At 46.3% G+C, this 27153-nt stretch overlaps 2 protein-coding genes across 5 annotated transcripts in view; one reads left to right on the plus strand and one right to left on the minus strand.

The window, feature by feature from the left end:
* The window catches only part of LOC137439891 (aldehyde dehydrogenase family 3 member A2), a 40830-nt gene extending 37620 nt beyond the window's left edge, over positions 1 to 3210 (minus strand). Inside the window, exons 1-2 of one of the 3 annotated variants that reach the window (XM_068136106.2) lie at positions 3023 to 3210; positions 2656 to 2764 (exon numbers count right to left, since the gene is read on the minus strand). The gene's annotated coding sequence lies outside the window, so the exon portion shown is untranslated. Of the gene's footprint in view, positions 1 to 2655; positions 2792 to 3022 lie in introns of all 3 variants that reach the window. The other 2 variants (XM_068136105.2, XM_068136107.2) reach the window with 2 other exon arrangements.
* Positions 3211 to 17622: 14412 nt separating this feature from the next.
* The window catches only part of LOC137439885 (ceramide synthase-like), an 83227-nt gene continuing 73696 nt past the window's right edge, over positions 17623 to 27153 (plus strand). The window contains exons 1-2 of one of the 2 annotated variants that reach the window (XM_068136088.2): positions 17623 to 18247; positions 20119 to 20205. In XM_068136088.2, the coding sequence (XP_067992189.2) occupies positions 18129 to 18247; positions 20119 to 20205 (206 nt within the window). In that variant the 5' untranslated portion in view covers positions 17623 to 18128. Of the gene's footprint in view, positions 18248 to 20118; positions 20206 to 21190; positions 21420 to 27153 lie in introns of those variants that run through there. The other variant, XM_068136091.2, reaches the window with a different exon arrangement.

Below are 27153 nucleotides of genomic sequence, written 5' to 3' on the forward strand. Positions count from 1 at the left end.
CATAAAGTCCATGCACTCTGTAATACAAAGATCCTGGATAGGCCGAAGGGATGGACGGGTTATACTTGTTGGACAGTTATTTCATAATTATGCGTTGATCAGATTCAGATATCTCGCGCCACACCATCCCAATTAGCGATGGCCAGGATCACTCGTCAAGTTGGTTCTTTAATTTCCGTGTCCGCCTCTCTTTTCTTTCGATGTCTCGGATTGAAATCCCCACTTTCCTATAATTTCACCCTCTTTATATAATGTGTGCGGCCATCCGAGGATAATTGTAATCAGAGGTCATCTTTTTTTCTCTCTCTTTCACGTGTAGAGCTTCCTTAAGCGCGGACCGCTTGTGCACACAAGAATCGCTATGACATATGGTGAGGACAGGTGTGTCAATAGTGTCCATAGAAAGTGATATTGCCCATAAAATTAACTTTAATGAAATTCTGAATGATTTTGCCACATTTACCGCAAGGAGAGCGATTTGTACATACTAGGGCGATAGCTACGGTAGCTGAGAGACTAAATTTTGCCGACCTTGGAAGGATGACAGGTTATTTCAATCCACCTGGTGTTATCTCAACGCCACGACAGGGGCTCAAACTCAAGAACCGAAGATTTTAAGCCAGCCACCTTAACCATTAAGCCAACAGCAAGCTTTACCTGGCAGGTAAACGGTGATTCGGTGATGTGTCCGTGGATATCAAAACAAAGATAAATGGTCTTGTTCAATTGCCGGAATACCAATGATGAACCGGAAGTGAGGTGTGGTGAAGAAGATTCCACATAATGGAGATTATTCGGACCTGAAGTTCCTTGTTCATGAGTGTCAAGAAATTAGCTTAGAACTCTTGCATATGCCCCCCAATAGAAATTCCTGACTATGCTAGTGCACGTGGGGTGCTAGTATTGACCTTTGACCCAGGGCACCACAAACCCTAATTACGCCACAGCTTGTATGTATCCTTGTGTGTAAGCTGTAAATATACAAATTCGATAATTATTAGGTCATCTCATCTCGATGAGATTAACTTATAAAATGGGTCATTTGTCCGTCCGTCTGTCTGTCTATCCGTCCGTTAACTTTTTGATACTCCTCCCTTATCATGCAGCTGATTGTTCTGAAAGGTGACATATGAATATAAGACAATAGCACAATCGCATGAGCTTCGATTTCGGATCATGGGGGCACCCAGGGGGGGGGGGGGGGGAGGGGTGAGGGGGGTTAGTTAACCCCCCAAACTTTTCATCCCTAATCGCCATTATTTACCAACTGATTGCTCTGAAATCCAGTACAGCCCTTGTAGTCGATGGTCTGCAGTATCGCTCTGTCTTACATTTTCTAATTCCGTATTTTTTTTTATTTCGGATCATGGAAGCTCTTGAGAGGGGGAGGGGTGGGGAGTGGGGCGAGGTTAGGCTACCCCCAAACTTCAGCTGTTTTATTTACCAACCGATTGCTCTGATACAGCCCTTCTACTCAATGGTCCGCAGGATCGCACTTAGATTTTTCGATTTCGGATCATGTGGGTTCCCGGAGTGGTGGGAGGGGGAGTGAGTTGGCGGGGGAGAGGGGGGGCGGGGGTTGGGGTGGGGGGTTGGTGAGGAGGTGGGGGGATGGGTGCAATGAGGATGGAGGGGGGTGGGGATGGGGAGGGTGGAGGAGGTGGGGATGGGGATGGGGGGGGTGGAGAGGGTGGGGATGGAGGGGGTAGGGATGGGGGGCTGGAGGGAATGGAGGGGGGTGGGGATGGGGGAGGGATGGAGGGGGTGGGAATGGAGGGGGTGGGGATGGAGGAGGTGGGGATGGAGGAGGTGGGGATGGAGGGGATGGAGGGGGTAGGGATGGAGGAGGTGGGGATGGAGGGGATGGAGGGGGTAGGGATGGAGGAGGTGGGGATGGAGGAGGTGGGGATGGAGGAGGTGGGGATGGAGGGGATGGAGGGGGTAGGGATGGAGGAGTGGGGATGGGGGGGATGGGGATGGAGGGGATGGGGATGGAGGGGGTGGGGATGGAGAGGGTGGGGATGGAGAGGGTGGGGATGGAGAGGGTGGGGATGGAGAGGGTGGGGATGGAGAGGGTGGGGATGGAGAGGGTGTGGATGGAGAGGGTGTGGATGGAGAGGGTGGGGATGGAGAGGGTGGGGATGGAGAGGGTGGGGATGGAGAGGGTGGGGATGGAGATGGAGGGGGTGGGGATGGAGATGGAGGGGGTGGGGATGGAGATGGAGGGGGTGGGGATGGAGGGGGTGGGGATGGAGGGGGTGGGGATGGAGGGGGTGGGGATGGAGGGGGTGGGGATGGAGGGGGTGGGGATGGAGAGAAGGGGGGGTGGGATATGTGGGGGATGGAGGGAATGGAGGGGGGTTGGGATGGGGGAGGGATGGAGGAGATGGAGGAGATGGAGGAGATGGAGGAGATGGAGGAGATGGAGGAGTGGGGATGGGGGGATGGGGGGATGGGGGGATGGAGGAATGGAGGAATGGAGGGGTTACCCCCAGAAACTTCAGATCCCTAATCGTCCCTTCCATGAGCGCCCGCGGAACTACGTAACTTCCGGTTAGTGCACCGTTCGCGACAACAGTCACGTGCTTGGATACGTTGAAAACAAACCACAAAAGGGCACGTGTTACAGCTTACTTCCGGTAGTCTCGCCCTCACCTATTGGAAACCGTTGATAAGGAATGGCTGGCTCGGCAAGCGCCAGCAAGCTGCTTGGTAACTAAACACACCCTGGGTTGATTATATATCTCTCGAGTAGCGAATGTTCCTGAAATGCATCAGCAGGATGAGGTTTCTGTAAATACACGACGTCACCGCTCCGAATGCACAAACATCGTAAAACATATGGTAGCTAATGGAATACGATTCTTCAGAGCAGAAATGAAAATGCAACACAGTGTTACAAAGCCTTTGCTTATACACGGCTTTACGGACGACCAACGATCAGAAACATATTCTTCCACCACAAACTAAAGTTATGTTTGTCATGAAGGAACGCCGCAAGCAATGGTGCAACACAACTTACGGAACTCGCAAATGTAGGGAACCTTTGACCCCTGTAAAAATAAAGATTCGTGTGAAGAAAACGGAAGTTAAAACAAAGTGATTACGTCGGCAATTAACTAGATCTTCTTCTCCTTCACATAATCTCAGAGCACTCATTGGCCGCTGAAGATCCGTGTAGGACACGCCCCCAAAGGAACGTCATTGCATGTGCCAATGAAATGGCGTCCAAATCGACGGAAATCTCAGGTGAATTCGTGTTGAGGTATCGATCTGATATCTGGTCAGGAACTGTAAATAATTTGTCACATTACGATTAGGTTTTTAATACGTCAGTTAGCTCTGGAATTGTGTATTTTAATTTATTTTGAGAATGGCCCGTCAATATTACACCTTTGTAGGATGCCGACACCCACACCGCCACAGTTAGCATGACAATGGTGTAGTCGTAATATGTAAACCGCTACTTGAAAAACTGCACAATAATTACTTACTGAGCATAAAACAATCAGATACCTACTTTGGTCAAATATCACCCCTTTCCTTCCTCGAAGTATCTGGTCCACTAAAGTTATCTCACACGTTCCAGAGACCATTGATCGCTTTTTCTTGTATTGTAGAAGATATAATGATATTTATCGTGCGTTGCTGAGGAATTTGGTGTTTCTCCTCCAAATGTCTTGGAATGAACAGTCAATCACAGAAGGGAATTCAGGAACTTTGACGCAGGAGGTGGCCATTTGGCCCATCAAGCCTGCGCTACATCAACACCACATTCATTCAACCTTTCAGTTTACCCCCCTCCACTCTCCCACCCCGTCTATACCACACACTTACTCGTGTGTACCAGCCATAGAAAGGCAATATGATGGCAAACATGCCATCATTCCCCGAGGGGACTCGACATCATCATTCACAACTGAGAAGCCTATTGATTCTGAGGTCAAAGGTCATCTTGAGATCAAATTTCTACAGTCGCCATTTTTCATCCGATTGACTTAAAAGTTGAACAGGATTTGCATATTGTATCACTGAATTGCGAAACCAACAATTTTTGAGGTCAAAAGTCAACTCAAGGTCAAACTTCTAACATCATCAATTTTTGTCTGAAAAACCATCAATTTTCATCCGATTGACTTGGAAATCAAACTTCCATTGCATTGTGCATCACCGAATTGGGAAACCAACTATTTTTGAGGTCAAAAGGTCAAAGGTCAACTCAAGGTCAAACTTCTAAAATCATAAATTTTCATCTGAAAAATAATTTATTTTCATCTAATTGACCTGAGCATTGATTAAGATTGTCAATTTTAATCTTAACGAAATAGACATTTTGATGTATCCATGACAACCTTTCTTTGGGCTGGATTTTACAAGTACGTATCCTGCTCTGCACGATCTCTTTCTTGTTTGTCTGTATGTCAGTCGCCTACTGGTCACAATTTTAAACCGATCTTCACGAAACTTCACGAAATTGTAGAGTTGGTCATACGGAAGAAGCCTATTGTTTTTGAGGTCAAAATATCAAAAGGTTGACATTGGCTGAAGGTCACCAACTTTGTCTAATTTCTAATATCATCTATTTTCATCGAATTGACTCGAAATTTGAACAGGATTTGCATATCGGGTCACTCAATTCAAACATTTATTTTTGAGGTCTAAAGGTCAACATAGACGACATTTCTAGAATTGTCAATTCAAATTTGATTCACTTGATATTTGAAGACGATTTGCATATCAGGTCACTCATTTCAACCACCAATTATTTTTGAGATCAACATGGGCCAAAAGGTCAACATAGGTCAAAGGTCAACAACTTACTTTAGGGATTTCGCAAGTATCACTCTATGCATGACATATTTGTTTGTTTGTCTGTTTTTTGTTTTTTTTACTTGTCTCCTAGTACTGTATATTATTAGCTTATCTGGAATTGGAATTCTAGATGAGGTGTTGTTGTGTCTTTTTGACCCTGAAAAATAGATTTTGACCGTGATACATTTGGTCGTTACTTAGCCAATCTCAACTAAACTTGACAGGGAGATGAAGGGTCAACGGATGTAGGTTGTAGCGATTTAACTACTCCTCCCCACCCTCCCCCTATCCAAAGGGAGTTTTCCCCGCCAAGGGGGTTACGTGTTCAGGTGTATATAGTCTTAAGACAGCTTTATCGTGCCGATTTTCCAAAGCCGCTTCTAATATCAAAAGTAACAAGAAAGAGCAATCAGAGATTGCAGAACTTCACCCAGAAGTGTTTTCAGTGGTTTTTAAGGCTTTTGTGTTGAAACAAATATGGCGGCCGAACCATGTAACCGATGACATAATCTTTTTGTTCTACACCAATTTATCCCTAGATGATGCTCAATAAATTTCATCTTGATCGGATGAAGTTTTGTACTTGTCGAATTATGACGTCATAATGGAGGTACCTATGACATCCTCATTAACATATGATATTCCCCATGGAGATTTATTTACAATTAGCCATGCATCAAGTTTTTCTATGCAGTGCTTTCAGAGCTATAGAGGTGTATAGTTTTTCGGTTTTTCCAAGATGGCGCCCATACCACGTGACATATGACGTCATAATTATCATTTTAAAATTCTACAGGAGGAGTTGCACCTATGGTGAAAACTGCCTGTCAATCGGACCAACGGTTGCAGAGAAAATCATATTTATTCTGTGCGGACAAACAGACAGACAGACAAACAAACAGACAGACAAACAAATGAAAAATCGGTCAGAGACCGAGGACTTGCCGGAATGTACTTTTGTTTTTATCGGCCATTTTGGATCAAAATAATAATACATAAGGACATGGGTTGAATGTTGCTTGAGAGAATGCCAACCCACTCCCCGCCATCACGGTCGTCTCTCCAACTCACAATCCCACAAGATATGCGGAAAGGACGACTTAAAACCAATTATCTTCTTTTTTGATTCGTATATAAACATCATTAAAAGTAAATAATGACCTCTGCCAAAGTTCAAACGACGTGGGTTTAATCTCTACATGAGAGAATTCCACATAGCTATTTGGGCGGTGTATAAGCTAACAGATCGCTGTTTCCATCGATCTTGCCAAGGCCGTAACACCTATCGGTTCAAAATCCTTTTAACTGTTGACTTGGTAGTTTTTACAATGAAGGAAACATGTATCGGGAGTACATACGACATAGCGATTTTGAATGTGACAGCTCTGAGGCGTCTTTCGCTTCGCATCGCAGTGACGGCCAGCACCAACATGGCGGCTCTAAGATTAAAATCTGGCTTCAAGCCCACTCACCACCCAAAATCTATTCCGGCGAATCTATTCCGGCAAGTAACAAACCAACCAACAAACATACTTGCCGGAATCTATTCCTGCAAGTAACCAACCAACCAACATACTTGCCAGAATATATTCCGGCAAGTAACAAATGGACAAACAGACAGGGGTGAAAACATAACCTCCATCCACCTTTGGTGGCGGAGGTAACGAAATCAGGATGAAGGTCCCAATGAAAATCCACCTCATCGCGGCTTCATTTAAACCGTCGAATCCTTCCGCTGTATCACTCTGCCTTGCCCCGGCTTTATGCTGCGATCACGATTTTCCCGTTTTGGGTGACCTTGAGCTTGACCTTGGGCCTAGAGAGTTAAAAAATTGGGCACAGACTATTCCAGGGCAAGGCAAATATGTGTGTAAAGTATGGCAATGCTATGTGCAACGATGTAGACGTAGTACTGCGCACAAACAGACAGACAGACAGACAGACAAACCAACCAACCAACATACTTGCCGGAATCTATTCCGGAAAGTAACAAACCAACTAACCAACATACTTGCCGGAATCTATTTCTTGCCGGAAGTAACAAGTGGACTCAAATGCATTACCCTCTCCTCTGGCAAGGGTATTAACAATGCTAAAGATAATAGCATAATATCAACGTTATTACAAAACAATATTAATACTAATAATATCACCCCTCCGTGTCGTGTTAACATGTACAAACAGCTTCTCGTGGTGTTTTCATGGGAGCAATGGCCACTCCCAGAAGTAAAAAAATATATAAACCACAAACACGTATGATTATCTTTTGAAACAGTCACTACTATTGTTTAACACTAAACTGAAAGAATTTTGGAGGAATCCCTCATCCGTCAACAAACGCACCTGATTATAGTTCTACTGTAGTCTATATACCTCACAAGAGTTAATAACATGACCCTTCCTGCCGCTTCCTTGGCGTTTTTCCAAGGCCGCTTCCAATAACAATAATAATAACAACACTAATGACAACAGCATAATATTAATGTTATTACACAACAACATCCCCCCTGCCCAAGGAGTTTTTTTGGCTTGCGATATTGCCTCTCCCCCTCCCCACCCACCCCCACCTCCCAACTCTCCTCTCCTCGACATCCTCACGGAAGTAAATTTAATGATAGGGACCTTAAAATGGTGACGCATGGGTTGGATATTTTCAATGACCTGATCTAACATAAGTAATAATAATAATAATTGCCAATAATAATAATGATACTGACATGACTCCCCCTGCCACTCCCGTAATGGGCGGTGTACCAGTGCTACCAAATTTGGGTTACCACATTAGGCCAGGGTAGGGATGTTAAATTGCAGAGGTTTTTCTGATCACATGACCGGAAGTGTGTCAAAATGACCAACTTAGGCAATATTTGGGGGAAATCGCATAAATTCTTTCAGAAATATTTCCCCCCAGACCCACCAGTCAGAATGCTACCAAATTTGGGTTACAACATTACGCCAAGGCCCAGATAAGCTGCAGCTCCAATGGTCCTATTTTTTTATCTCCTGTTTCTTTTGTTTTTCTCCTGTTTCTTTTTGTTTTATGTTGTCTACTGCCTACAGCACTGGATTTGGAAAAAAAACTATCAGTGGAGTTGATGAAAAACACAGCAACGAGGAAAGTTGAATTTAGTTTCTACAACATTATGTACACTACCGGTCAAAAGTTTTAGAACACCTCAATTTTTTCAGTTTTTATTGAAATCTGCACAATTTAATGTCTCAATGTACTCTGAAATTAAGCATAGAACAAATAAACAATTGGAGATAAAAAAAGAAATCATCGAATCATTTTGTTTAACAAAATTTAATTTAAAATTTAGACTCAGCAAAGTAGCCACCTTTTGCAGATATAACCACTAACACACTCGTGGCATTCTTTCTACAATGGAAATCAATATTGTTCGGGAAGTTCTTCCCAACACTGTTGCAGAAGTTCCCACAAATGTGTTGCACTTGTAGGTGGCTTTGCTTTCACCCTTCTGTCCAGTTCATCCCAAACCAGCTCGATGGGGTTTAAGTCTGGAGACTGTGCTGGCCATTCCATGATTTGAAGCCTACCCTCTTGTTCTTTTCCTCGAAGGTAGTTTTGACATAGCCTGGAAGTGTGTTTAGGGTCATTATCTTGCTGTAGGATGAACCCCTGACCAACTCGGTGTATACCAGAGGGTATTGCATGGCACTGCAAAATGCAGTTTCCTACTTTTGGTTCAGGGTGCCAGTCACTCTGTGCAAGTCGCCGACTCTGGAACCAGCAAAAGAGCCCCAGACCATCACGCTTCCTCCTCCATGTTTGACAGTTGGTGTCACACACTGAGGAACCATCCTTTCACCGACTCGACGGCGTACAAAAACCCTGCGTGATGAACCAAAGATTTCAAATTTTGATTCATCGGTCCATAAGACCTTCTTCCAGTCTTCAGTAGTCCACTGGCGGTGCTTCATGGTCAAGGCAAGCCTCTTTTTGTTGTTTTGCCATCTTAGCAATGACTTTCTTACTGCCACTCGACCTGTCAAACATGCAGCTCGAAGTCTTTTCTTCACAGTTGAAACTGAGACTTGCTTACTTCGACCAGTATTAAACTGTGCTTGAAGCTGTTCTCCTGTGAGCCACCTTTCATGCAAGCTGTTGACTCTCAGAAACTTGTCTTCTGATCCTGTTGTGGCTTTGGGTCTGCCAGACCTCTTCCTGTCAGAGTTTCCTCCAGTTTCCAATATACTACTTCCTGCAGTGCAATATTGTCCAAATAATGCTTCAGAGGGTGTAATAACAGTCTGTTCCAATACTGCTTTTATATAGACAGGGGGTTTGTAATCAAGTAATCAGCAGAGGTTGGGACACTTGTAGGAATTGTTTGCATCAACTTTCAAGGCTTAATTTACTTACATTGCTGCAGAAAAGCTGTAAGTTATTAACCCATTACTTGTTCCCTGAAGAAGGCCTTTTTTTTTTTTTTTACAATATAACTGTGCAATTTACATTATTTTCCCGTTTCTGCTTACCTAAACTTTTTTTTTAACCTCGAGCAGTTTACTGCTTACCTTTGTACCATTTCAGGTTATTTACTGGACATTAAACTGCGTAAATTTCAATAAAAACTGGAAAAATTGAGGTGTTCTAAAACTTTTGACGGGTGGTGTATGTCCAAACTGATGATGTCGCAATGGGCTCCCATTCGTCCCAGTTCTTGTGAATATCTTTGTGGGTTATCACGAAATGCAGAAACCTACTGGTCGGCAAGGTGTGGATGCTCCCATCCTATAATATGGGTATGTTGATGACATTTTTGCTTGTTTGAATCTCAGATGGCATGTGACGCATTCTTGACACAGCTCAACACTCTCCATCCAGCGCTTAAGTTCACGGAGCTGGAATCTTCAAACACTTTACTTTTCTTGGACGTGTTGGTCGAAAGATCTACACATGGTTTCACTACATCCATCTACCGGAAGCCTACCTTCACTGGTCAGTATACTCGCTGGGATTCCTACAGCTCCACGAGATACAAAATTGCCTTGATCAACATCCTGGTGAACAGAGCTTGGAGGATTTGCTCACCTTGTAATCTTCCTGCTGAAATGGACAAAATCATGAATATACTCGGTGACAATGGTTACCTGGAGTTTATAATTAATAAATATGTGCACAAGTTTCTCAACACGACAAAGGAACACAAGATCGGTCCTGACAAATGCCCGGTATATATCAGGATGCTATGGAAAGGACAATAATCACGAAGGTTTAAAGAACAAATCAAACATACGGTGTCAAATACGTACCTGGCTGTGCAACCTCAATGTTATCTATGAGTTTAAGTGCCGATGTGAAGCTCGGTACGTGGGCTGTACAACCCAGGCTGATCATATCAAACATCATGTACCCCTGGCGATCCGAGCAAAGAACTTGGGAGTGAGGACACAACCGGTACGAGCATGCCAGAACGTTCAAGGACCGTCGACCATTTCTTCTTTTTCTTCTTCTACCATTGCATGGTACTTGGATGCCAACCCCGATTGTGCAGACCACTACAATGCAGATGTGTTCAAGATATTGAGCCGAGGTCGCAGTACGTTACAGCTACATATGTTAGAAGCAACCTTCATCCATTACACGGACCCTACATTGTGTCGTCAAAAGGAATTTGTACTATCTCTCATTCTCTTTCAACACGGAAAGATTAAAGGTGTTTCCCTGACTGCTGTCGAAGATAATGATGCAAATGGTGCGTCATCGCTGACAACTCGGCTCCAGCCAATCAGAGCCAGGGACAGTGGTGACTGAGTCAACCAATGGGCGTTCAGAACACCAATGACGTCATGACTGAAGAACCAATCGGTGTCGTTGTTACTTAGACAAGCTTATAAATGCACTAGTTCTCATCTCTTCCTGTCTCTTTGCTGTGAATCGCCTTGAAGAGTGCAGCACGAAAAGCTTTGGTGTTATTGTCATTATGTCGTGTTTGTTTTCCTGTATATTAAATCTCAGTGTTTGTGTGTTCTTTTTACATTTGTGTAGGCCTGTATACTCTGTAATAATTTGGCACAACGGGCTACTGTACGTAAGTTGTACATGCTTCTCCTTCTCTTCCCTTTATTTTACATTACAACACTGAAAGAGAAAAAGCATAATGATACCTAAAGATTTTCATAATAGTGTGTTTCATTTATCACACCAGTGTGCAATTGGTATTCAGTAAGGTCTATTTATTTGCTGACGTGTGTGTATGATTTCGCCTGGTTGCTTGTATATTGCTATCCCCTCATAAATACTCCCCTGCATGTTTGTTTGCCCATCTCTCAATAAAACTACCTGTATAAATGTTCCTCCATGATCCTTCCACCTTGTAAATAAACCCCATTGAATTGTTCTTCCAATCTGTCCGCGGTGTCTTTTCTTTCATTAAGACAGCATAGTCTGCATTAGTGTTACCTGAGAAGTAATTCCCCAACTGTTTGGCTCCATCACATAGCCGGTGAATGTCTGACCATTCTGCTCGGTGGCTTCCACCAATTAAATAGATGAGCAGACACACATCGAGGGTGCAATCCCTGGTCAGGTCAACCACCTCATCTTCAGGTAAACGGTACTTAGACGGAGGTTCCTGGGAGATTTGGTAGACTGATTGGCGTTTGTGGTTGACGAGCAGCCCGCTGGACAGCGGAGTTATTTGTGACCGGTGACCTCAAGAGCGGAGGTTCAGAAGATCCCTATGAGCAGCCCCCGTCGTGGTGAACTCGAGCCCCGGTGCCGTAACAATATATTGAAAAGTAAAAATATTCTTGCCTCTTCTTGTATTGTATACAGTATTGGTTTTTTTAACCTGCACATGCGAGCTTAAAAAGCAGGGTTAAGCAATTGGCTAACTTTGTCTGTCTGTCGGTCCATAGACGTCAGTTTACGATCGAGGAACTGCTTCATTTAAATTTTATGTTATATTTTGGACAAAAATTGGACAACTAACCTCAAGTTGCACTCTCGATTGCACTCTCGATCTCGCGAGATCTTGATCGGGGCGGTCACGGATTTTCAAAGCTCCCTCCAGGGAGCGGTTCCACGATCTTCACGCACGCTCGAAGCTAAGTCATTGTCACATTTGTATTCTTGTCTAAACTGTTTATCTTACGTGTGTGTACCTTTTAAGTGTCCCTCGGAAGTTTTATCGGGGTTAATCTTTCATACCTGTAAAAAATAGTCGAGTATCTCGTGCCGCGCGTGGCCACGCGGCCTAGTTGTTGAAGCTTCCGACCTGGAGGCTTGGTTTCTCTCCGGGCATCCAAAGTGGTTATTTTTTCATTCGTGTGTTTGTCAAATTTCAACTCGTTACTTTATCGTCCATGCTTTATTGTTTGTTTATAGTTAGTTTTGGTTTGAATTTCCTGTAACTCGTAATTAATTAATCCTGTTCTGCGCCTCGTGTGCGGCCTTGTACCCCTGTCGGTGTTTGTTAACTTAAGTCCCCTACATCGTGTTTTGCTTGGCTCTCAGTTTTTCCCTTCTACACCGAACGTAATACTCTCTGTCTAACGTTTTAAATCCCCACCCCACCCCACCCCACCCCACCCCCCCCAAAAACAAACAAACAAAAAAAAAAACATTTATTTTTCCTTTCTCCACGTGTGCCGTTGTCTCATCCTGTACTTTCTGTCCAGGTGTATCGCGGTGCTTTTCGCCCCGCCCCCATTATCTCCTTGCCATCCACCTTTTGCCCTGTTCACGTGACTCGTGGTGGTCCCTCTCGGCCCTCCCCCCGTTGGTATTTTGTGCATATAAGATTGTTCACGGTTCTGTTTAAATATTATTTTAAATATGTTTAACCTTTCCCCTTCAGTGGTTTATTCAGTGGTATATTACAACACGCTGTTTTTCTAACTATTTAAAATGCTTTTCTCAATTTCCTCTCCAACTCATTCCACGTCAAAAAAAAGAAATTCAATATCTTATACGTCTCCCTCACTACATGGTCTAAATTCACATTCATTCCATCCCCCCTCCATCGTTCTGAATCGGATTGCTAACTTGAAAATCACAACAAACCCAATTTGTTATCAATGTTCGTCTTTCATTAATCATCCACTTTCTAAACTCCCCTCTTGCCCCTCCCCTCCAAATCCCCCCCCTTACACCTACACTCCTAAACTCCCCCCTTTCCCCTCCACTCTTAAACTCCCCCCTTACCCCTCCACTCCTGAACTCCCCCCCTGCCCTTCCCTTCCTAAAGTCCCCCCTTGCCCCTCCCCTCCAAATCCCCCCCTTACCCCTCCACACCTGAACTCCCCCCCTGCCCTTCCCCTCCTAAAGTCCCCCCTTGCCCCTCCCCTCCAAATCCCCCCCCTTGCCCCTACACTCCTAAACTCCCCCCTTGCCCCTCCACTACTAAACTCCCCCCTTGCCCCTCCCCTCCTAAACTCCCGCCTCACTCCTCCCCTTCAAAACTCCCCCCCAACTCCTCCCATTCAAATCTCCCCCCATACAATTCCTCTCAAATTCTCCCTCCTCCCCCCTCCTCAAAGTTGCCTCCTCCCCACCTCGTCTCCCTTCTATCTCATGCCTCCACCCCCCCCCAACCTTCTACTGTCCCATGCCCCCCCTCAAACAACCCCTCACTCTGCCTCATCCCTTCACCACCAAACCTTTCATCCTCCTCATCCTTCCCTTTCTTGGAACTCTTCTGTAATCTCTGACACACTATCAACTGCTCTCCCTACCTCCCCCTCTCATCCTTCATCTTACCCTACTCCTCCCCTCCCCTGTCCTGTACCCGATGCTCCCCCTCTCTCTTCTTTAACGGTATGGACCTCAAACATCCGGGGCCTTCGCTCAAACCTGACTGATCTTTCCATACAGGTTGCTTCTGACAATCCAGACTTGATCTGCTTAACAGAGACTTTCCTCCTTCAAGATGTCTCTGATTCCTCAATATCTCTTCCTGGTTACTCCCTCTTCCGGTATGATAGACCTGAGCCTCGTCCTGGTGGTGGGGTGGCTATCTTTATCAAAAACTCTCTTCCTCATTCTCCTTGCACTGCCCTCTCTCCTCCTCACCCCCAGGAGTACCTCTGGCTACGGCTTCCTCTCCGCTCCCACCTTTTGTTCATATGTGTTCTGTACCGTCCCCCAAACAGTGATGACTCAATTTACATTTCACTCTCTGACAACATGGACCAACTTCTATCCACTCATCCCAACTCTCTCTTCCTCATATGTGGTGACTTCAACTGTCATCATGCCACCTGGTTGGGTGTGGGTTCCTCTCTCACCAGTCATGGCACCTCAGCAAAGGACTTCTGTGACTCACTGGGATTGACACAATCTGTCAATTTCCCGACCCGGATCTCAGCCAATGGAGTTTCTTCTCTTCTAGACTTTGTTATGACAAACTTCCCTGCTAATGTCTGCTGCTCTTCTTCTGCTCCAATCGGTTCTTCTGATCATGTGCTTGTCAAAGTGGACATCTCTCTGGCCATTCTCAGAGAGCCTCCTCAGCGTCGAAGAGTCTGGCATTTCACTCAGGCCGACTGGAACGGGCTTCAAGCAGCCATCAATCGTCTGGATTGGTCTCCCATCTCCACTGCCTCTGACATCAATTCTTCCTGGGAATTCTTCCAAAGCAAACTGATCTCTCTCATGCACAGATTTATCCCATCTCGTCTTCAGTTGTCTTACCCTTCCTCCCGTCCATGGTACACCGAATCTTGTGGTGAGGCAGTTGCCCTGAAACAACTTGCCTTTGCCTCTTGGAAGGCTAATCCAACTGAAGGAAATCTCATTTCCTTTCACAAAGCCCGAAACAAGTGTGTGTCCACCCTCAGGAGAGCCAGGAAACAATATCTCTCCGTTCTCAAGACCGAACTCTCTTATCTGTCTCCCTCTTCCAAATCCTGGTGGCGTCTGGTCAAATCTATTTCTGGTGTTTGTTCCCCATCCATCTCCTCCCTTACCTCAAACGGCTACACAGTTGACATCGCACGTGACAAAGCCGAATGCCTCAACTCTGTGTTTGCCTCTAAATCTTTAGTCCCAAACCCATCTCTCTCTGTTCCCACCTTTCCCAGTCGAACCCAACTGCTCCTGGACTATGTGTCCTTCTCTCCTGACAAGGTGGAGGAGTTTTTGTCTAACCTCGACTCTGATTCTGCAACTGGACCAGACGGCATCAGCCCACGGGTCCTAAAATCCTGCTCTGCCGCTCTATCTCACCCTCTCTCTGTTCTTTTCACCCTATCTTTTGCTCAAGGTCATCTGCCAGCATCCTGGAAATCAGCAAACATTACCGCTTTACACAAAAAAGGTGCAAAAACAGATCCTTTTAACTACAGACCAATCAGCCTGCTCCCAATTATCAGCAAAGTCATGGAATCCATCATTGCTTCGGATATGAAATCTTTCCTCTTCTCCAATGGCTTGATCTCTGATCATCAATTTGGATTCAGACCAGGTCACTCTACTCTGGACATGCTGCTTCTCCTGTCTCAACAATGGATGGAGGTCCTCAATGCCAAACAGGAAATCAGAGCTGTCTCCCTCGACATATCACGTGCCTTCGATACGGTCTGGCACCCAGCTCTGCTCACCAAACTCTACTCCTATGGTATCCATGGAAATCTCCATGCCTGGCTTGCGGACTTCCTCTCTGGTCGTAGTCAACGTGTGGCCCTGAATGGATTTCTCTCATCTCCCCTTCCTGTTCAGGCTGGAGTTCCCCAAGGCAGTGTGCTGGGCCCTGTGCTTTTTCTGGTCTTTATCAATGATCTCTCCGACTCTCTGGAAAATCCTCTCTATCTCTTTGCTGATGACTCCACTCTCTGCCGCTCCATTCCTCTTCCCTCAGATCGGCAGTCTGCAGCCTCCTCACTCTCTGAAGACCTGGACAAAATCACAGACTGGTCAAACAAGTGGAACATGTCTTTCAATCCTGACAAATCTCACACTCTTACTATGTCTCTCCGAAAAGATCGACTAGACAACCCTCCCATCTACTTTCTCAACAATCCTCTCCAAGAAGTTCTGTCGCTCAAGCTTTTGGGTCTCACTATCTGCCATGATCTTTCTTGGGAAAACCACATTTCCAAGCTGGCCTGCAAAGCCAGTCGCCGACTGGGCATCCTCCGTCGTGCGAAGTCCTTCCTAGGCACACCTGAGCTCCTCACCACATACAAGGCTTTCATCTGCAGCTCAATGGAATACTGTTCTCCCCTATGGGCTGGTGCTCCTGCCTCACACCTAGCTCGGCTTCACGCTGTTGAAACCAAAGCTTTCAGAATCATTGGAATCTCCCGCGATGAAGCTACCTCTGAGGGCCTTTCACTCACTCACCGCAGGCAGGTAGGTGGTCTTTCTGTCTTCTACCGACTCCTCTCCGGCCTTGCTCCCCCAGCTCTCTCTGTGCTCTGTCCCCCAAATATTCCTACAGGTCGCACAAGATCTGCCAGCAAGCCTCTGATGGTTAAACTGCCAAAATCTCGGCTCTCTGCTCACCTTCACTCCTTCAATCCTCTTTTCTCCCGCCTCTGGAACAAACTCCCACACTCCCTTCAATCCCACTCCTCCCTCCAGGTCTTTAAAACAGCTGTTCACCACCATCTCTTATCTTCCCCCATCCAAAACCTTGATCTTTTCTACCCCCACTAATTCACCCCAGATCCACCTTGTTTGTAATTCCAACTTCTTTCCTGGTAGTCCTGGCAGTGTCCATATCTTTTATGCCTCTCCCACCCCCTTTCCCATGCCTCCCCCCCAAAGCCCTCTCCCTCCCACAGATCTCTCGATGTCTCCATGTCTCTCGGTTCCTGCTCTCAAATGTTGTGTTGGTGTCCTTCCCCCTCTCTCCCCATCTTGTCTACCGCTCCCGATGCTTTTTGTTTTATGTGTCGGTTTGTCGGTTATGTGTCGGTTTGTCGGTTTGTCTTTCTGTGTGATAAATGTTCGCTCCTTCACGAGCCTCGATCTTGTATACCAAAAAAAAAAAAAAAAAAAAAAAAAAAAGTTTATTTAGTACTTTGGCCCTGAATTTGTCTGGATCACACATGTGCAGAAAGGAGTGACATAATTTTTCAGCAGTCAAGCCACTTCATGATTTGGCTATGTCCTTCCTGCCATCTGTCCGTCAAAAAAATGAAGAAGAAGAACCTTTCTAACCACCGTGTTTAATTATAATGGTTTCTAAAGGGTAATTCTAAAGGGTTCCGTTGGTTTCTAGGCTTTGCTTATATCATATTAAAAATGCCAAACTCAATCGCTTCTTTCGGACACAAGGTGTGTGTGTGTGTCTCTCTGTGGTGTGCTATGTGTGTGTTTGTGTGTGTGTGTATGTGTATATGTCTGTCTGTGTGTCAGTGTGTGTGTGTGTGTCTGTATGTGTGCGTGTGTGTCTGTATGTGTACATGTGTTTGTGTGTGTTTGTATGTGTGTGTTTGTTTGTGTGTGTGTGTGTGTGTGTGTGTGTGTGTGTGTCTGTATGTGTGCGTGTGCGTGTGTGTGTCTGTATGTGCGTGTGTGTGTCTGTCCGTGTGTGTGTGTGTGTGTGTGTGTGTGTACTGTGTGTGGTTTACTGTGTATACTTTGCAGGATCGTGAGTGCTTTAGGTGGTTAGATCAGGGAATGACGGGTTCCCAGGGTGTGTTACCCCTGTTAAACATGTCCACATGGTGCTTTGCGGTGCATGGTCCTGAAATGGACAGCACTCGGCCACGGACCTCCACCTCCTGTTTGAGAAACCTTGCGCTTCCCACTCGGTGTCATCGTCTCTCACGCCCCCCCCCCCCCCCCCCCACGTCCACCCCCGGGGTTATTCGTGCATTTTGAGCCAGCAGAACACACATCGCTGAAGATTCGAATTCGATCGACTCGCTGCGACAAATGAGAGAGGTCGAGTAACTGTGCTGACGGAGGGGGTTCCATTTATTTATTTATTCCCCTTCGTAATCGTGCGCGAGGCGCTGTCCGTTCATAAAGCCGTGCGGCGTCCGCCGTAATCGGACCCCGAGCGCAGTGGAGACGCGCGAGTCGAGGCGGGATCTCGGCGAGTCCGCCAAACCGAGCACCCGGAACTGCAGGAAGAACAAAAGCGAGCACCCGATGCCCGAACCGTGGCGGAAAAATCCCCCGTCGGATTCGGTACCGTTCGAGCGGGAGGAACCGAGGCTCCGGCGGAGAAGGGAGGAGGTTCGAGGCTCCATTTGAACGCGACCGTCTCCTGCGCACAGACGAACAATAAGCCTGCGAAGGGCTGGTGATGGAAGAGCGCCAGAGGAAGGAGCCTGGTGTCCGAAACCCCCGGATTTGAGCAAGACACACGTGCACCTGCTTTTCCCCCCCCACCATGCTGTCTGTGATGATTACGGGCTCGGCTTTTTTTCCCGGTCTCTTCGTCACGTTGAAGACGTGGCTCCTGAGACGACAGGGATGGCAGGAAGGCGATGCGGTCATCATGAGCGCCAGGTGAGCATCTCATCCCTAATCGTGCCAATCCCTGTAATCCCATCTTTGGGGCTTGCTCAATCCTCCCCCACCCCCCCCCCCCCCCCCCCGAGCCACGATTAGCAATGCAGTGGGTTCCAATCCCTGGATGACCCCGATGACCTCCAAATCCTAGAACCGCTTTGATCCATTAGATCCTAGATCGCATCCAGTCGAGCTCGGAACTTTTTCATCCCTCCTGATCATCGTGATGTAACGAAGCGATGTAAAGGTTTTGCTCCGCTGGTTCGTTCGCTCAGATAAATTCTATCTCGCCGCTCACTTGGGGGCGAGAAAATCCAATCTGTATCGAAATTCCTCAGGCGGTGTATATTTATTACGTACGCAAACATAGCACAGATTTTTCACCTCCAAATACTGCAGAGATTATCCCTCCTCCCACCTCATCAAACCACCCCTCCCACCTCCATTACTCTCCCTGTCGTCTCTCTTTCTCCTCATTTACTCCATTATTACCTGTCAAGTGCGTACATAATAATTAGACGGGCGAATGGCACTGTCTTTGAATTCCATGGTAAAAATCGCAATCTCAAGTACAATATCTTCCCGAACTTTTGATGCATTTCCATAAGGAATCCTCTCTGGATCGATTACTCCATTCATAATCCCAATCTCCCATGGGTGTACATATCGAGTTCTGCGCAATGGAATTTCCATTTGGACTCTCCTACCCTATAACCGCTTTAGTAGTCCCCTTCCACTTGATTGGAGTACACCTTAAGGATGTTCACGTGACTCCAAATGTTCCTTTTTTTAACGGCCACAAATATTCCCACGCTCTTGTGGGATTACTCGGAGTAAGATTGGCTCAAGTCTTTCACGAACCGGGTGTCCAGGCCTGACGTTCGAATAAGGTTAGACCAGGAGTTCGTTTGTAATTTGTGCAGGATGCCAGTGATAACTCGCCTCGTCTTCGCGAAGGACACCGTGGGACCTAACGTCAGTAGACGTGACTCCGTTTAACGTCAGTGGACGTGACTCCGTTTAACGTCATTGGACGTGACTCCGTTTAACGTCAGTAAACGTGACTCCGTTTAACGTCAGTAGACGTGACCCCGTTTAACGTCAGTAGACGTGACCCCGTTTAACGTCAGGCGACGTGACCCCGTTTAACGTCAGGAGACGGGACCCCGTTTAACGTCAGGAGACGTGACCCCGTTTAACGTCAGGAGACGGGACCCCGTTTAACGTCAGGAGACGTGACCCCGTTTAACGTCAGGAGACGTGACCCCGTTTAACGTCAGGAGACGTGACCCCGTTTAACGTCAGGAGACATGACCCCGTTTAACGTCAGGAGACGTGACCCCGTTTAACGTCAGGAGACATGACCCCGTTTAACGTCAGGAGACATGACCCCGTTTAACGTCAGGAGACGTGACTCATTTTAACGTCAGGAGACGTGACTCCATTTAACGTCAGGAGACATTACCCCGTTTAACGTCAGGAGACGTGACCCCGTTTGACGTCAGGAGACGTGACCCCGTTTAACGTCAGGAGACGTGACTCTGTTTAACGTCCATCCGAAGGACGACACACACATTGATGAATGGCCTTGCTTTTTGCCTTTTAGCTTGTGAAACACCAGGGCGGCAGTTTATAGCTGGGCCGGGATTCGAACCCAGGCTAGATGGTCTCGAGGTGAGTATGCGCACCTGAAGGCCATCCTGCCAGCCCTCATCCTATTGGACACTTAGAAATTCAAAATCGTTCACTCATTTGCGCAATGACGTCATATTGGATGTGGATCTAAAATGCACTCCCGCCTTTTCCCCAGTGTGTACGGAAGCACTGATGATGGAACACAGTCCAAACCACCTCTTTTTGCCTTTCAGGTTGGTATCCATCATGCAGTCGCTGCTGGCAAGCGCATCTGGTGTTCTCATAACGACGTATTGTTACAGGGACGTGTTACACGCCAGGTGAGCCTTGGGAGATTCGTGGCACCTGTATATGACTCCTGGGGTTTCACTTTTCGGTGAAATTTAATCAGACTAAAACTAGCATGCTGCATTGTGGAGTATGCCGTCCATCTAAGAGGACCTTATTTAAGCTGGCTGTCCCATCTATATCATTTGCGAGATAGCAACTGGGATCGAATGTTTGTGGAATCCATACTCGAAAGCAGCGGTTCCCAAACCCAGGGTCTCGGCCCGAACTGGAAAACACCACCTCAAAATCCCGGGTTTTTTGGAGGGGGATGGGGAGGAGGAGGACGAGGAGGGGAGGGGTTTCACGTCGAAAGGGTTTTCGTTTAACGTCAGGAGACGTTTAACGTTTTTAACGTTTAACGTCAGAAATCCAACAATGCTATTGTAGGTACCAGTACCAGGTACATCGCGTTTTTTGGTCGCTGGGCGAATGCGATTTCAAATTTTGGGTCGTGGACAAAAAAAGTTTGGGAAGCAGTGTATAAAAGGAGCCGTGCATGCGTCTGTCCATGTGTGTGCAGCATTCCCTTTCACCCATTGGTTGGACAGTTCGCCTGACTCCACCCACAATTTCAACCGGAGCCGTCATATTCACAATCGCCATGCCCTCCCTATAAGTTTTCCCTTCGGTTCAAAACGACCAATCAGAAATAGTCCTGAATGATCGAGGCAGTGGTCTGTTGTCTATACACCACCCAAATAACGACGTGACATCCTTGGGGGATGGGGACTTGGGGTTTTTACATTGTTGGGATTTTCCGCAAGTTCCTGCTAGTACATACGTTTGGTCATCGTCATTTGTATACCGTATATGGCATGTGGCCGCGGTTTCACATCGGTTATCGCAGGGGCAGTTCGCCCCCTGTAGGTTAAAGCAGGAAGTGGTAATTTGTTCAGGATGCCGGCGATGGCTCGCCTACTCTTCACGAAGGACACCGTGGGATATTTGACGTCCACCGACCCACTGATCTGACGGTCCGCGATGGTGTCCGTGCTGGTCCATCACACGTTGGGTTTTGCGGATATGATGTCATCGTCGACGGTCCGAGCCAATCACCTGATTGTAGTGAGAGAACCACTTGGGAATGATTCGTTCCTCGTTCGTAGCTTCGAGAAGCCTGGAAGAGAGTACCGTAGCTGCAGATTCCAATTGCCGAGTCGTTAATGGGCACGATGACGTCACAGCTCCGAGGTACCTCCATTAAGTGAGTGCAGTGCAACCGGCAGACACTTTCTTTGCAATAAAACAAAGAGTATCAGTAATTTTCAGCAAAGTTATTATCCCCAAACTTTATGAAATTCATCCTGCCATGACCTTCCAGTCTTCACCTCATTCCTCCCGGGAGGTCACGTGCACGAATCGTCACGTGACGTTTAATATGTTTGTTTAATGTTTAATATATGTTTAATAATAATTTGTGTGGGTTAATTGCGTGTATTAAAATGTTCAAGCAATTGTTTCAATTGAATAACGACTGTGTTGATACTTGATATCGTTGCGTAATCCGGGAATTATTCTCAAGAATCCGGTGAATTAATTGGGGCCATCTACTTAGTATGTACGCAGATGGTGGATTTTTCCAGCAAACTTACCCACCCCCTTTCCTTTTTTTATATCCCCTTTCTTTGTGTACTTCATACGTTATATGGTGTATATATGTATGTATGTGTGTATATGTATGTATGTGTGTACATGTATGTATGTGTGTATGTATGTATATATGTATGTGTATGTATGTATGTGTGTATATATCTATGTATGTGTATACTAGCTGAGGTACCCGGCTTCGCCCGGGTTGAATAAGAATAAGACAAATATATGATGAAAACAACATGTATATTTTAGAGCAATATCACAGTACATTTCCTACATGACGTTTTGTCAATTGTCAATTTCTCAAAACCTCTTGGTATACAACATTTCTGGTTTTCTTACTTGGTGCCAAGACATAAAGATTGCTTGGTTTTCCAACCCTCGAGCAGCCCACGTACAGCTGGCCATGGGAAGTACCCGGCATTGCCGGGCGGGGGAAGGGAGGGAAGGGGTAAGGGGAGGGGAGGGGAACGGGGGGGGGGGGAGAAGAGGGGGGAGGGGGAAGAGGGGGAGGGGAGGGAGAGGGGGAGGGGGAGGGTGGAGGGGAGGGGGAGGGGAAGGGGGGGAGAGGGGGAGGGGAAGAGGGGAGGGGGGAAGGGGAGGGGGAGGGGAGAAGGGGAGGGGGTAGGGTTGAGGGGGAGGGGGAGGGGGGAGGGGATGCAGAGGGGGGAGTCAAGTCGGAAGTCATTGTCGTCAATTGAATGTCGCATTTATTTTATATTCCCTGTCAAATGGCATTGGTCCCGCATTCCGAACCCGGAAGTCGGAAGTCATTGTCGTCAAAGTTGAAACATTAACGTTACGAAATACGCTGATGACGTCATAATTTTAAAACCCGAAGGTTTTTTAAACATTTAAGGTGTGCTGTAGTTTCTCTGGGACGTACTGATTCCGAATATGAAGTTGAAAAATTAACGTTCCGAAATACGCTGATGACGTCATAATTTTAAAACGCGACGTTTTTTTTTTTAGTTGAGATTTTATTCGAATTCGAATTCCATTAAATTTCAACTGTTGGAAACAATAATTATTTCAATTTCCAACAGTTGAAATAATTATTGTTTCCAACAGTTGAAATTTAATGGCATTCGAATTCGAAAAAAATCTCAACTAAAAAAAAAAACCGTTTATTCGTTCTTGGCGCGAAAAAATGGCGCACATTTTGTCATTATGTGCGACTTTACGTCACTCCTACGGACGTGAAAACATTTGTTTTCCTTAAAAATATATTTAAAATAAATACAATAGTACATAAATTAACAATAAAATAAGCTAAAAAACAATTTAAAATACAATAAAAAGCACATTGAAAATATATAAATATGTACGTACAGTATACTGTACGTACGCGCAACCGCGGGATCGGAAAGGGGCAATAGCGCCGCCACAAACTACACCATGGAATTGCAGCTGGCGCGGTTTTTTAAACCATTGATATTAAAATACAAAGTAGCCTATAACCACCAGGATTTTATGCTGATTCTGAATCTGTGTCTAAAACTTTTCTCCGATGTGTAGTTCTTGAGTTATAAGCGGACATCCAGACAGACACACACACAGACACTCCTCCTTTATATATAGAGATGTATTGTTACGGATTCGTCACTTCCATTGTGGTGGTTTGCATCCACTGTAAATATTTCTGATTCCATGTACTATTATTGTTTTCAAAAGGTTTATTGTCCATGTACTGTTTTCAAAAGGTAAAAAAGTTAATGTTAAAAGAAACAGGAAACCGGATCGGGAACCGGACGACGAAGAGGAAGAAGAAAAAGAAAAAGGGCGGAGCGAGTGAGTCGGACAGGAATGAGCCGAGATACTTGCGGTCTGGAGCGAACGTTGGCGAGCAAGAGTCACTAGCGAACTTTCGGGTTTCCGGGAAAGGGATTCCTGCGACAGAGTTGTCATCGCTGTGACCGAAAAACCTGCGTGTCAGGTTTTTGGTGGTGGATTCCGAGGAGAACTGTTGCCGGGCCGTTACGTTTTGCTTCGTCAGCCATTTTCACCGCTTTCAGACGTATCTGGTGTGCGTGTGTACACCGTGGCTTTTGAAGATTAATTTGCGGTTCGCCGACTGTGAGCCGTGAAAGTCCATACCCGAGGGTGTGATCTCTCAGTCGCCTGGAGGGTGCCTTTGGATTTCCCAGCCGCCTTGAGGGCGCCTTTGTGCAGCTTCGGCTGTGTGACTGTACTTTCCATCCGCCCGGGATTCTGGTCTCGATTGGACATTGTTCTGGCGATCGCTGGAGCGAATCAACTTCGTCTTGAAGCTGGGAATAAGAGACGTTGGGGATGTTCTTGTTTCATTCGTTGGGGATGTTCGCGAGATCTCGCGAGATCTTGGAGACGGCGGCAGGGATTTTCGAAGCTCCACACGGTCTCCACGTTTTTCGAAGTTAAGTCTGTTCACAATTGTATTTTGTCGAAACTGTATTTATCTTTCGGTGTGTGAAGTTATTGTGTGCAACTTTGGTTGTTTCTCGGTGTTTATCTTTCATAAATTGATCGTCTGTTTGCCGTGTCGCGAGCAAGGCCTTGTACAGTGTGCACTGTACAACCTTGAGGCTTTGTTTTTCTCTCAGTGGTCCGTCGTTTGTGATCCAATAACTTTCGTTCTCTGTATTCCCAGGCTTTTCACCCATAGCCTACTTCCTTGTGTAAATCTCAACTCAAAAAAAAAAAAAAAAAAAAAAAAAAACATTTCCTTCTCTGTTCTCATTCGTTTATTCATTCTTATTCGTTCGTTCGTTCTTCGACCACGTGTTTCTCCCCCATTTCCCCAGATAGTTTTCACTCATTAACCTTCAATGTTTACACTTTCCCCTCAAGTTATGTATTCCGTCATATTTTATAACACCTTTTTCTTCTTCTTCTTTAAAAGGCTGCTTTCGACTTGCTCACCAAATCAATTCATCCCAAAAAAAATATCCATCTCCTATAGTGCCTTTGTTCTACATTCCCTAAACTCTCCTGCACTCCATCCTCCATCCAGCGTCCTTAAACGTATTTTTAACTCGAAGGTCACAAGAAACTCATTTTGCAATAAATGTTCGTTTCCCATAAATCGTACACTTTCAAAAATCCAATCTCACCCCTCCCCTCCAAATCTTCCCCATAACCCCTCCCCTCCAAATCTTCCCCATCACCCCTCCCCTCCAAATCTTCCCCATCACCCATCCCTTTCAAATCTCCCCCCTTGCCCCCTCCCTCCTAAACTACTCCCTCACCCCTCCCCTTCAAATCTCCCCACCCTCATTGCTTCTCAATTTCCCCCCGCTCACTCCCCCTCCTCAAAGCGTCCTCCCCGCTTCTTCCCCCTTCAAACTCTCACCTCCATCTCCCCCAACCTTCTGCCTCGCTCTTCCCCCTCCTCAAATAACACCTCATTGTGGCTCACCCAATCACCATCAAACCTTTTGTCCGCCCCATCCTTCCCTTTCTCCGAGCTATTCTGAAATCTCTGACACACCTTCAACAGCTCTCCCTACCTCTTCCACCTCTTCCACATCTTACCCTACCCCTCCTCCCCCCTGTTCTGTATCTGATGCTCCCCCTTCCTCTTCATTAACGGTATGGACCTCAAACATCCGGGGCCTTCGTTCAAACTTAACTGATCTCTCCATACAGGTTGCTTCTGTCAAACCAGACGTGATCTGCTTAACAGAAACTTTCCTCCTTTATGATGTCTCTGATTCCATAGTATCTCTCCCGGGCTACTCCCTCCTCCGGTATGATAGACCTGAGCCTCGTCCTGGAGGCGGGGTTGCTATCTTTATCAAAAACTCTCTTCCTCACTCGCCCTGCACTGCACTCTCTCCACCTCACCCCCAGGAATACCTCTGGCTACGGCTTCCCCTTCGCTCCCACCTCTTGTTCATATGTGTGTTGTACCGTCCACCAAACAGTGATGACTCCATCTACATCTCGCTGTCTGATGATATGGACCAACTTCTATCTACTCATCCCAACTCTCTCTTCCTCATATGTGGTGATTTCAACTGTCATCATGCCAGTTGGCTGGGTGTGGGTACCTCTCTCACCAGCCATGGCTCCTCAGCAAAGGACTTCTGCGACTCACTGGGACTGACACAATCTGTCAATTTCCCGACCCGGATCTCAGTCAACGGAACATCTTCTCTTCTGGACTTTTTTTTTTTTTTTTTTTTTTTTTTTTTTTTTTTTGTATACAAAATCGAGGCTCGTGAAAGAGCGAAAAGTTCTGTCATAGGACATGTTATGACTAACTTCCCTGAAAATGTCTGCTGCTCTTCTTCTGCTCCGATCGGATCATCTGATCATGTCCTTGTTAAAGTGGACATCTCTCTGACCATCCTCAGGGAGCCTGCTCAGCGTCGACGAGTCTGGCATTTCACTCAGGCCAACTGGCACGGTCTTCAAGCAGCCATCAATCATCTGGACTGGTCTCCCATCTCTACCACCTCTGACATCAACTCATCCTGGGAATTCCTTCCAAAGTAAATTGCTCTCTCTCATGCACAGATTTATCCCATCTCGTCTTCAGTTGTCATACCCTTCCTCCCGTCCATGGTACACGGAATCTTGTGGTGAGGCTGTTGCCCAGAAACAACTTGCCTTCGTCTCCTGGAAAGCAAATCCAACGGAAGGAAATCTCATTTCCTTTCACAAAGCCCGAAACAAGTGTGTGTCCACCCTCAGGAGAGCCAGGAAACAATATCTCTCCGTTCTCAAGACCGAACTCTCTTATCTGTCTCCCCTCTTCCAAATCCTGGTGGCGTCTGGTCAAATCCGTTTCTGGTGTTTTGTTCCCCCTCCATCCCCTCCCTTACCTCAAACGGCTACACAGCTGACTCCGCACGTGAAAAAAGCTGAATGCCTCAACTCTGTGTTTGCCTCTAAATCTTGTGTCCCAAACCCATCCCTCTCTGTACCCCACCATACCCAGTCGTACCCTGCTGCTCCTGGACTCCGTGTCCTTTCCCTCCTGACAAGGTGGAAAAGTTTCTGTCAACCCTCGACTCTGATTCTGCAACTGGACCCGACGGCATCAGCCCACGGGTCCTAAAATCCTGCTCTGCTGCTCTATCTCACCCTCTCTCTGTTCTCTTCACCCTCTCTTTTGCTCAAGGTCAACTGCCATCTGCTTGGAAATCAGCCAACATCACCGCTTTGCACAAAAAAGGTGCAAAAACAGATCCTAGCAACTACAGACCAATCAGCCTTCTCCCAATTATCAGCAAAGTCATGGAATCTGCTTCTGATATGAAATCTTTCCTCTTCTCCAATGGCTTGATCTCTGATCATCAATTTGGTTTCAGACCAGGTCACTCTACTCTGGACATGCTGCTTCTGCTGTCTCAACAATG

Source organism: Myxine glutinosa, chromosome 14, assembly GCF_964187855.1.
Source record: "Myxine glutinosa chromosome 14, kmMyxGlut1.1, whole genome shotgun sequence".
Lineage (NCBI taxonomy): Eukaryota > Metazoa > Chordata > Myxini > Myxiniformes > Myxinidae > Myxine > Myxine glutinosa.